This window comes from Peromyscus eremicus, chromosome 8a (genome assembly GCF_949786415.1).
Source record: "Peromyscus eremicus chromosome 8a, PerEre_H2_v1, whole genome shotgun sequence".
NCBI lineage: Eukaryota > Metazoa > Chordata > Mammalia > Rodentia > Cricetidae > Peromyscus > Peromyscus eremicus.
This window is the reverse complement of record NC_081423.1, coordinates 97,828,796-97,841,004: the sequence shown is the minus strand read 5'-3', so window position 1 is coordinate 97,841,004 and position 12,209 is coordinate 97,828,796. Positions and strand designations below refer to the sequence as shown.

General features: G+C 43.5%; 2 protein-coding genes across 2 annotated transcripts in view; one reads left to right on the top strand and one right to left on the bottom strand.

Moving 5' to 3' along the window:
- Sap30bp (SAP30 binding protein) overlaps nt 1-9,423 on the bottom strand; it is a 32,695-nt gene extending 23,272 nt beyond the window's left edge. Inside the window, exons 1-3 of the mRNA XM_059272124.1 lie at nt 9,248-9,423; nt 7,151-7,260; nt 4,284-4,331 (exon numbers count right to left, since the gene is read on the bottom strand). Coding sequence (XP_059128107.1) covers nt 4,284-4,331; nt 7,151-7,260; nt 9,248-9,353 — 264 coding nt within the window. The 5' untranslated portion in view covers nt 9,354-9,423. The remainder of the gene's footprint in view (nt 1-4,283; nt 4,332-7,150; nt 7,261-9,247) is intronic.
- A 312-nt stretch (nt 9,424-9,735) lies between these two features.
- Nucleotides 9,736-12,209, top strand: part of Recql5 (RecQ like helicase 5) — a 41,822-nt gene continuing 39,348 nt past the window's right edge. Inside the window, exon 1 of the mRNA XM_059272127.1 lies at nt 9,736-10,239. Within this exon, the coding sequence (XP_059128110.1) occupies nt 10,110-10,239 (130 nt within the window). The 5' untranslated portion in view covers nt 9,736-10,109. The remainder of the gene's footprint in view (nt 10,240-12,209) is intronic.

Here is a 12,209-nt window from a genome sequence, read left to right as displayed (position 1 = left end):
AACAGGAACAAGGAAATGGATTCGAGGACAAAGATGCTTGCTGTGCAAGCCAGATGACCTGCATTTGATCCCCAGAACATATGCAAAGGAGAAAGGAGAGAATTGATTCCAAAGTTGTCCTCTGAGCTCTGCATGTGCACCATGGCACACACACGTGTCCCCTCCCACCACAGCCATACACACATACAATAATAATAAAAATTTAAAATATAAAAAAGTAGCAAAACAAACAAAAAAAAGAGTTTCTAGTCTTGGTACCCTTTGTATTCTTTTGGTTTTGTTTTTGGAGACAGGGTCTCAATATGTATCCCTGAAACTTGCTATAAAGGCAGGCTGGCTGGAACTCAGAGATCTACCTGCCTCTGTCCCCTGAGTACTGAGATTAAAGGCGTGAGCCACCACACCAGCTTGTTTCTTTCTTTCTTTTTTTTTTTTTTAAGACAGCTAATAGCAGCAAGAAAATTCTCAATGTTGTCTTCTACCATAACCAAGTCCTCTCCTGGGAGGCTCGGGCCCTTTGGGGATTTAGTCTAACCTCAATGCCACCCACCAACTAGAGCATCAATGACAAATCCGTTTTACGTTTCTAAGAAACTTCTCCAACAGTGAGATTACTACCTTATGAAGCCACTCCGGCCAGAGATGACAGAAAGCTCTTGACTATGTGATGGCAAACCTCGTCCACAGAGCTCTGTGCTGTTTCTGGTCTGCACTTGGCTGCTGCCGCCCTTCCCTCCCAACTTTCACAAAAGAACCTGACTATCGGTTCTCCCCAAGCATGGAGCTCAGAGCTAGAAGCCTAGTGTCTCCCTTTACTGTTTATTTTCTGAGAGGAGGTCTTTCACTGAACCTGGCGCTCACCAACTGGCTAGACTGACTGGCCAATGAGTTCTAAGGCTGTCTGTCTCCATCCTGCCCTGGTCTTGGGGTCACAGGTCTGCATCTCGGATTGAACTTCTAAGATATCAATCTATACAACGAGCTTTCATTGGGACATGCAAGTTCAGCTGTGTCATGAAGTCAAAGTGTTCTGAGAACCCTACAGAACAAGCTAAAAGCAGGAAGGAGAGCTCCATCTAGTGGACTGAGGCCCTGACAGCAACTCATGACAGAACTAAAGATCTGTGTCAGCAGCACGTCCTTCTGTTGGAATTATTCAAATCAAAAGCTTAGAGCAACAAACTCTCATATAAATTTAAATAAAACTTAAATCCAACAGAGTGGGAGAGATGGCTCAGAGGTTAAAAGCACTTGTGCTACTTTTATAGAGGACCCTAGTTCAATTCCCAGCACCCATATGAGAGCTCACAACCAGCTGTAACTCTAGTTCCAGAATGAAAGACCTCTTCTGGCATCAGGGGGCACCCACTCATACACTGTGTGTGTGTGCACGCGCGCGTACTCACAAAAAATATAAATAAACCTATACAAAACAAAGCAAAACGTAACAAAACATAGACGTATTAGAAAAAAGCTCTAATTGGAAGACAGTCTGATGTCAGCCCAAGCAGGAAGAAAGCAGAGGCAGGAATATTGTGAGGTCACCTGGTAGGGACAGTTTCTGGTCCTTGAGGATGCCATTAAGACACCTGAAGGCTCGAAAAACCAAAAAAAAAAAAAAAAAAAAAGACACCTGAAGGCGGGCCTCTGACAGCTACTGGAGACTGCAGGCCATCCGAGCCAATAGGCTCTCACTGCTAAGCTGTCCACAGCTACCCTCCAAAGAACTAACTCAAGCTTTCTTAGGGCTGAATTTTGTGTTCTGAGTCATGCCCACAGACATTTCCATGAAAACTTATTCCACAGCAAGATTTGAAAGTCAAATGACTGAATGAGATACAGTATTGTCATTTGAAGTGGGAAGACCCACTTTGACTTATTTACTTAAAAGATTTATTTATTTATTTTATGTATACATATATTTTGTCTGCACATCAGAAGAAGGCATTGTATCCATGGGATTAGTTAAAGATGGTTGTAGTATTCTGGGAATTGAAATCAGGACCCCTGGAAAACAAGCTAGTGCTCTTAACCACTGAGCCACCTCTCCAGCTCCAGGATACAATATTGTCAAAGAACGAGACTACACCTTTTCCTTTGTGGGTCTTACTACATAAGTCAGGCTGACCTCAAACTCAAAGAGACCTACCTGCCTGTATCTCCTGCGTGCTGAAATTAAAGGTGTGTACCACTCCACCTAGCTAATTTGTGTGTTGTTTTTTGTTGTTGTTATATTGTTTGAGACAGGATCTCACCCTGTAGCCCAGGCTGGCCTCAAATTCCCCAGCTTTCTCAATTCAACCTTCCAGTGCTAGGGTTATAAGAGTGAGCCACCAGGCCCGGCTAAGAACCAAGACCATGTTCCAAGTTTTTCCAACTTTGATGTGGGAATGAGAAAGGGGAAGGTGACCACAAAAGACACATTTACAATCTTCCTAAGCTTCTTTCTCCGTGTGTGTGTGTGTGTGTGTGTGTGTGTGTGTGTGTGTGTACTATTTTTTATTAAATGTTCTTACACAAAGCAGTAAGTCTTTTGAGTTTGACAGGCTCCCTCTCTCACAAATGTTTCCTCAAGGATTTGCTGTTGGGATCAAAGGGGTGACAGCCAAGTACTTCTCCAGGTGGCTTTTAGTCTTGGGCTACAAGTGCTCCATATGATCCTGCCATACTGGAGACTGCAGGCCATCCGAGCCAATAGGCTCTCACTGCTAAGCTGTCCACAGCTACCCTCCAAAGAACTAACTCAAGCTTTCTTAGGGCTGAATTTTGTGTTCTGAGTCATGCCCACAGACATTTCCATGAAAACTTATTCCACAGCAAGATTTGTTCTTAGCCTGGGTTTTTTACTCTGCATAGAAAGTAGTTTGCAGTTAGGTGGTGGTGGCACACGCCTTTAATCCCAGCACTCAGGAGGCAGATGCAGGTGGATCTCTGTGAGTTTGAGGCCAGCCTGGTCTACAGAGCGAGTTCCAGGACAGCTAGGGCTACACAGAAAAACCCTGTCTCGAAAAATAAACCAACAAACAAATAAGTAAAAAAAAAAGTAGTTTGCACCTAGTTTCTGGGGTCCACTCATGCATGCTGGTGCCCAAACTTGCTTCCTTGATAAGACATGTTCCCTGCATCCTCTGCAGCCTTTTGAGTTGATGCCAATGGCTGTAGAGCCGTATCCAATGGCAGAATCAGTCCCACTATGGAATGGCTCAAGCCATATTTTCAGACACTGTTGGCCCTTCATATTTACAGGTTTCACATCTATGAATTCAAGCAACTGTGGGTTTAGTTTTTTTTTTTAATTGCATCTGTGTTGAACAAGAGTAGATTTTTATCATTTTCCGAACAATGCAGTGTAACAATGATTTACTGTACCAGGTAGTGCAAGTAGCTTTCAGATGATCTGAAACTAGCAGGGGCATTCCCATAAGTGATATGCAAATATACCACTTCAAATAAAGTCCATGAGAAGCTACAGATTTGGGTGTCTACAGGGCATGAAGGTGGGGTGTCCTGCAACTCCAATCACCCATAGATAATGACAGACTACTGTTTTATATTACAACCAGGCACAATTTTCCTAAATTTCACTATGCTACCTTGAAGATTTTGGCCGGTTTCAGAGCAGTTTGCATTGTGAAACGTGGTATCTATTCCTCCATGGGATTACTCTTTGGGGGAAAATGTTTGTATCAAAGTATGATTCCGCAAAAAATATCCAATACCCAGTGCACAGCAAGCAGCTGGGCCTTTGTTACCACAGGCTTGTTAAGGACTGTGACAAGAATCACTGCTAATTATTCTCAACTGCTACTGGACAGACCTATGAGAAGAAATAGGTATGCTGTTTCAAAAGAGACGATTCTGCATGCGTGCCTGAGAGAGTTAGGGCACATCCCTGGGAAAACGAGGACGGGGCAGAACAACTCTGGCGAGGTCTCAGGTTGATCCCACCCTCTCAGAACCCTCTGAGAGAAACCACAATAGACAAGGGAGCCCTATGCCTTGACTCTAGAAACACTCCTTCATCTAACCCACAAAGTCACACACTGGCTGTAGAGCGCACATGAGTTATAGGATCCAGACAGGTATCGTGGATTGCTGATCTCAAGTCCAAGGCTTCAAGAATTCCTATGGCCTTAAGGTTCTTCATTAAGCTGGATTTATCCCAGGAAATATCCACATTCTGTGTGCTAGTGGGACAGATCCTGACCTGACATATGAACTGGGTCAGAATGTTAAAAGCCTTAATTGAATCCAGCCACCCCACCACAGCCAACACCAAATACCTTTGGGTCATCAGCCTCAGGTTTTTCAGTCTCTGAATCGTCATCTTCCTACAAGACAAAGAATTTAGAGGATTAAACTTAAAAGGAGTGGGCGGGAAGAGTCTTACATACATAACCAGCGGTTGGAGCAAACAGCCTGTCTACCCTGCCTGGGTCATCCCACCAAGAACCCTTCCTTACCACACAACCCAGAACTAGAGAAAGAGAAGGGAAAAGGAGACGTTCTGGGGGGAAAAAATCAGTGGCTCGAAATCAGTGTGTCATCATCTACATCAGTGAAAATTCCTAAACAAAATCATGGAAAGAGAGGGGATGTCCAACAGGTTCTACAATGCCAGGCCAGGTCCCAGTGTCCAAAAGGCAAACTGCAATCATTAAAGCCATGATGATGAACTCTTTTACCACTTCTCTGACATTCGTGCCCACAATTACTTAGACTGCCATCGAACCTACATGCTGCGACACCAGCACCTCAAGCCAGAAGCATTGACACTAACATGAATATGGAAAGGCGGTATCAAATCATCAGACCATGTGACCCCAGACTGAGGACTAAAGGGCAAGGCACAGCCTTTTGGGTGCTCACATTACTGTCACTGATCCACTGTTTCCAGCCTTCCTTCTTACCCAAATGAGGTCTTCCTGAGTCAAAACCATGGGGGTACTGAATTCTCCAAAGTAAGCCTACAATTCTACCGAACACAAATGCAATTAAGGTCAAAAGCTAAGAAGCAGATGTGAAACAACCTACTACACTTTAACCTAAGTAAGACACAGCACTTGGGATGTTAATACAAACAGCACCTAAGTGTGAACAAACCACACTGACGGTTTTGAGACAAGTGCCCTGGGTGGTCCCAGTGAATCAAAGGCTCATAATGCCACCTACACAACTTCCTTAAATGCAATCAATCAACTAAAGAATCAAAGATGGATTTGCAAAATGCTAACATAGTTCCTACTGTCCATATTGAGGTTTGATGCGAGTTTTTGTTTTTTTTTTAAACTAAAATATCAGCTTGAAGGTGACAAAAAGTAAATTTAGGTCAATTATTTTAAAAACATACATGCAAATAAATGCATTAAAAAAGGACCATAAATTTCTGATCCTCATTCTTTTACCTCCTGAGAGCTGGGATTATAGGCCATGGTGGTTTTATTTTTTGTTTGAGTTTTTTGTTACATGTTATTATGTAAATGTTAGCATTAAAATGCTTTTTAACTAAGTATAGTAGCCTGTGCCTACAATTCTAGCATTCTGGGTGCTAAAGCAGGAAGAGTGAAGAACCATCATGGCCGATATATGTAGTTGATGCCGAGGAACAACCCTATGGTTTCATCCATGCTACACACACTCTACCAAATTGAGTGATTTCCTTAGCCCACAAATTTTCTAAGCAACTTAACTCTGAATTATCACTAATGAATGGGGCTAAAGGCATGAAAAATCCTCACAAAAGAGAATAAAAGCTTTTGTTTTTATGTGGTATTAGGCCCTGTGAATGCTAGGCAAATGCTATAGCTGTACCACTGAGCTACATCCCCAGTCTTCATTTTTATTTATTTACTTATTTATTTGAGACAGGAATATACTCTGGAATCTTCACTCTTCCTGCTTTAGCACCCTGAATGCTAGAATTGTAGGCCAGGCTACTATACTTAGTTAAAAAGCATTTTAATACTAACATTTACATAGTAACATATAACAAAAAACTCAAACAAAAAATAAAAGTATGTTGTGAGCATTTCAATGAACATTGCTTCTAAGTGGCTATATTCAATACCCAAATTCAATTTCAGATGTCTTCTTGTGCTAAGCAACAGCATGAATTTCCTTGCCTTTTTCCCTTTCAAACTTTAAAATTCTGATTTGTACTGCTTGAGTGGTCGTGTCCTGGAATCCTTCTTGATAATGAGAACAGAGTTCTCCTTCTACTGTTACCTGCACCTACTGAACTTCAGAACTTCAGGGAAAGTTAGTGATCAAGAACTAGGGTCACTCTCCAAAAAAAAAAAAAAAAACAAAGCCGGGCGGTGGTGGCGCACGCCTTTAATCCCAGCACTCGGGAGGCAGAGCCAGGCGGATCTCTGTGAGTTCGAGGCCAGCCTGGGCTACCAAGTGAGTTCCAGGAAAAGGCACAAAGCTACACAGAGAAACCCTGTCTCGAAAAACCAAAAAAAAAAAAAAAAAAAAAAAAAAGAACTAGGGTCACTCTGACAAAAATACCAAGTAAAATATAACAGAAGAGTCAAAGTGGATGATAACAAAGTAACTTCCCTTCCTTACCTCGTTAGAAAGTGAAGCATCTGAATAAACTCAAAGTAAGATTAAAAATAATAAAAGTTGCTTACAGACATGTAAATGATACACTAATAAGGATGAACATAACCAGCATAAAACACCCACCGACACTTAGGTTACAGAAAATAAGCAAGCTAGGCATGAAGGCTCATGCTTACAACCTCAGCTCTCAGGAGACTGAAGCAAGGGGGTCTGGAGCTCAAGGCTACACAGCGAGTTTGGAGCCAGAGTGGGCTGCATGAGACCCTGTCTCAAACACAACACAACACAACACAACACAACACACACCCCCATCCCAAATTTCAACTCAAAAGTTACTACAATATGGTTCAGATGAAAAATCAACTTAATTTTCAAAGAGAACTACTTTTACTCAAGAAATTCAGTTTTTTCTTTTTGTGGTGCTGGGGATCAAGCTCTTGACATGCTTAGGCAAAGCACTCTCCCATGAGCTACATTCCCCAACTGGTACCAACTGATTCCAAACAATAGGGAAAAAGGGACAGAGTTAACTATGGAATGAAATACTGTTTTAAATAGCTCTGGATTTGGAAGATTTACCCACCGACTGCTTGCTGTTCTCATCCTCCTCTTCTTCATAACCATCTTCATCACCTCCTAGGCGAGAGAAGTCATCTTCTCCATAGGCATCAGATACCAAGCCACCTTTCTCTTCTGAAAGAGAGGAGGGAGAGAATGATGATGGGGGAGGGGATGCAAACATGTTTCTGAAAATTGAATAGCCAAGATTATTTCTGAAGATAAAAAGGGAACCTAAATCTCAGGCAAGTGACTATAGGCCCAGATTAGATTCTGCACTTAGACCAAATTGTGAACAGGGATGTTGAGGCCACGAGTGGTGGCACACACCTTTAATCTCAGCACTTGGGAGGCAGAAGCAGGAGGATCTCTGAGTTTGAGGCCAGTCTGGTCTACAGAGCGAGTTCCAGGACAGCCAGGGCTACAGAGAGACCCTGTCTTAAACAAACAGAACAGGGGTTTGGGAGATGGCTCAGCAGCTATGAGTGCATAATGCACAGGGTGTGGTGGCCCACGCCTTTAACCCTTAGCCCTCGAAAGGCAGAGGCAGGTGGATCTCTGTGAGTGTGACAGAGTTTATCAGGCAGCTCACAACTGTCTGGAACTCCAGTTTCAGAAGAGCTGATACGTCCCTCTGCCCTCTTTGGGGACCTGAACTCACATGCATAGCCATAGCCACCTGCCATATATCTATATCTATATCTCTCTCTATATATATATGTACGTATGTATGTATGTATATGGGGAAAGGAAATCAAACATTAAATTTGGGTTCTAACTTTTTAAAAAAAAAAGATTTATTTATTTATTATGTATACAGTGTTCTGTCTGCATGTATCCCTGCAGGCCAGAAGAGGGATCCAGATCTCACTACAGATGGCTGTGAGCCACCATGTGGGTGCTGGGAAATGAACACAGGACCTCTGGAAGAACAGCCAGTGTTCTTAACCTCTGAGCCATCTCTCCGGCCCTGAGGGTTCTAACTTTTTTATAGAGGCTGGGAATGTAACTAAGGAGTGGAGCGTTTGCTAACATGTGTAAGGCCCTGGGTTTGACTCCCAGCAGTGATGGGAAAGAGTAATCTATGTACTGTCAGTCTGTTAGGCTAGTTGAAGCCTTCTCCTCTTTGAAGCAGTCTAGTAGGTTGCTTAAACTCGTTTTGACATACATATCTCTGTGTCATACGCAACCTCAAAAATGCACAAGACTTTTTTCCTCATAGTTTTACCCCTACTTTCCAGATAAAAGAGAGCTAAAGCTCAGGTATGTCAGGTAATTTGCTCTCTATTCCTTCAAGAATTCTGTTCCCAGGCTGGAGAAATGGCTCAGAGGTTAAGAGCATTGACTGCTCTTCCAGAGGTCCTATCTATAATGAAACCTGATGCCCTCTTCTGGCATTCGGGCAAGCATGCAGACAGAACACTGTATACAAATAAATAAATCCCAGTACTCAGGAGGCAGAGGCAGGCAGTTGTTCAGGAGTTCGAGGCCTGGAGTCGACGAGCGAGTCGACTTGGTCTACAGAGCGAGTTTCAGGGCAGCCAGGGTGGTTACACAGAGAAACCCTGTCTCAAAAAAACAAAACAACAAAAGAATTCTGTTTCCATTTTGATTTCCAGTCTGAGGGCAAAAGGATTACTGATAGGCTTTGAAAACTCAAAGTATCAGAATCACCCAGGAGCCTTAAAAGGCTTAGGAATGTCCAGCACATTCTATCCTACACTTTGGAGACATGTACTTTTAAAAGCTCTAAGACGAATCATTTAGAGCCTATTCCTAAATAAAAGTTACCAATTTAACGAAACACAAGTTTTATCATCCTCCAGGTGCACTTTACTACTTTCTCTCCCCATTAAACAACGAGAGTAGGACTAGACAGTAATGCGGCACCCCTTGGTCCATCCTCAGGCCAGCACGATGCCTGGCAGAGGTTCGCAGAAAGGGAGATCATTCGTACTAGAGGTTCTAATGTTCTGTCTGCCTTAGTACGTCGACTGTGCTCTGGGGTTCCAGGATCCGACACCTGGAGCACATTGAGTATCTCTTCCCCTCAAACGCCGCTAGAGAAGCAGCATTTTTAACCGTAACAGACTCCGATCCCCCTTTCCAGCTCAAGCCTCACCAGCCGCGCCGCCCACAGCGTCGACTCCAGCTTCGCCATCAGATTCAGGCTCTGAATCTTCCGCATAAACCGCAAGAGACGACAAAACGTTCTTCTTCCCCGCCATCTTATTCCCACAGGGCCGTGTGGCTCACGCCTATGACTCACAAGCCGATTTCTGTACGGGAAAACCAACTTCTTCCGGATCCCAGGAGACGCCGCGCCAGAATGAAAACCAATCAAAACAGCCATGTCTGGTATGATCCCGCCCCCTAGGCCCGCCGCTTGGAAACGTCATCAGTGCGGGACGGAAGTAGGGTTTTGCGGCTTTTACTTCACTGACTTCTGGAGCGAGTTGGCTTCCGAGTTTGAATTAGCGTGTAGTGTTCATTGAAAAGCAGCAGAGCCTGCCGAAAAGAGTCTGGGCTCTGATATTTTGGGGGAGCACTCGATGGTGAAGGGCGAAAGCTGTTGACTTGGGGGCTCAGAGGAAGAAGAAGGAAGGTGGGGGGCGATCTCCTGGAGGTGGCTTTGCTTCTAGAACAAGGACCTTAGAAAAAGGATTCCAAGTTCTCCTGGCGGTTTTGAAGACGTTTGTGGGCTTATGTTGTGGTCCAGTTTCTAGGTCTGTTCTACTGGCCTGGGATAGTTCTGTGTTTTTGTTTTGTTTTCATTAAGGGAGAAGCAATGTTAATCCCCCAGGAATATATTGCGTGAAGCAACTCAACCTTCAGTTTTACTGCATGAGAATGATATGTTTAAGTGTAACATAGGTTATAATGACAGGAGGAACATCGGCTATATTTTAAAGTGGAACGGAGCATTTTTGTGACAACCCTTGACCACCTTTGCGTTAACCTTTTGGCTGCTGCTTTTTGCTAAGATGAACGCCCACCCTTTCTCCACTCCCTTCGACCGGGAGCGGCGAGTCCGGAGCACCCTGAAGAAAGTCTTTGGATTTGATTCTTTTAAAACACCTTTACAAGAGAGTGCGACCATGGCTGTAGTGAAAGGTAACATCCTGAATTGCAGACTGCTGGTTGTACCGTAGTAGCACTGTACCAAACACAACACCCTCTCTTGACTCTTCTTCCCATCTCCTCACCCTTGATCCGTTACTGGTTTGGAAATCTTTCACAACCAAGATAGGGGATGTTTATTGCTGATAGGTTTCTATTTATTTGTATTTATTTATTCACAGTCTATGTAGCCCTGGCTGGCCAGTAACTCCCTGTGTACATTTGGCTGGCCTCAAATTTGAGCCGATCCTTCTGCCTCTGGATTACTAAGTACTGGAATTACAGTTGTGGGCCATCCTGACTGACTACAGACTTGGAGTTTTAATGGCAAAACCACCCACACTTGTTCTGGGTTTTTTGTTTTTTGTTTTTCATAGCTGGACCTACAGATTGTCTTTAAAGTCTGTTCCTAAAGGCAGTTCTTGTTTGTATGTAGGTAGTAGCAAGGGTGGCAGTAATGACTAATCTTGTCGACCTAGGTAATCCTCTCACTGAAGGTTGAGTAGCTTGAGTTCCAGACTGAGGAGAGAACGATAACACTTGTAAGCTGGAGATTGGGGGTGGGGGGGAGACTGAGGTTGTCCAGGTAGGAGCAGTAGTGTTATATTAATGCATTTTTTTTTTCAAGATAGGGTTTTTCTGTGTAGCCTTGGCTGTCCTAGAACTTGCTATGTAGACCAGGCAGGCTTTGAATTTAGAGACCCGCCCTCCTCTGCCTCCTGAGTCCTGGGATTAAAGGCGTGCACCACTACTGCCTGGCAATGCTATATTTATAAACAGATAAATAGCCTTGCATATCTACACAGGTGTGCCCAATATTCTGCTTTCCTGACTGTTTAATCCAAACACTCATATCCCAGCAACTGAAGACTACTTAATCCTTTTTTTTTCTCATTCACTTTTGGAAACCAGTTCTCACTTGTGGCCTTGGCTGCTTAGCTGTGCTAGAACTAGCTCTGTAGACCAGGCTGGCCTCAAACTCCCAGAGATCTGTTTTCCTCTACCTCCCGAGTGCATGCATGCTTCCTTCCTTCCTTTTTTTTTTTTTTTTTAAATTTTTTAATTTTTATTTTATTTTATTGAGACAGGGTTTCTCTGTGTAGCCTTGGATGTCCTAGACACTTTGTAGACCTTTTTTTTAGTACTGTTATGGAGTTTGAGACCACCAAGAAAAGACCCTCAGGCTCAATTTAGATTGTAATTAGCCAAATTTATTAAAACTGCTAACAGAGCCACAATCTCTAACCTAAATCAGAGACTCGCCACCTAGAGGTGGATGAAGGAAGGGCTGTTAAATGCAAAATCCACAGGAGCTGTTATGCTCTGCCAAGATTAGATGGTCAGGGTGACCTCAACATAGTCCTTGAATGTCTGCTTAAACAAGTTAGAGAAACCAAATCAGCAGTTAGTCATCATAACAAGCAGATGGCCACAGCTTACATTTCTGGGTGGGAGTCAAGGAGTCAGGGTTGCTGGGAACTTACCTTCCAGGAACTTAACGGCTATTAAGTACCAAGATGGATGCCTAGCACAAAATGGAGTTTCTTTAGCCATCACGGTACCATTATTAGAAGCAGTTTGTCTGAATGTCTAGGTCTCCCAAGGTCCTTGCCCCTTTTATAGAAAGGGCAGGGAAGGGAATAAATGTTATACTCAGACAGTCCTACGTGCAGACACTCAGCAAAGTGCTTTTCTACATTTTCATTTGATTTACAGCCACCAGGGCCAGGCTTTGCTGCCCAGGCCTGTAACCCAGCATTTGGGAAGCAGAGTTAGGAGGATCATGCAAGTTCCAAGCTAGCTCAGACCACACCAGGTTCCACACCAGCCATGGTCACATAGTGAACACTCCTTTTTTATTTTAATATTTTGATTGGTTATTTGGGAATTTCACAAAATGTACCTGATTACCCTTACTTCCCAGTCTTCCAAGTCTGCCCCTCATCTTTGCAGTCTCCCCGGAA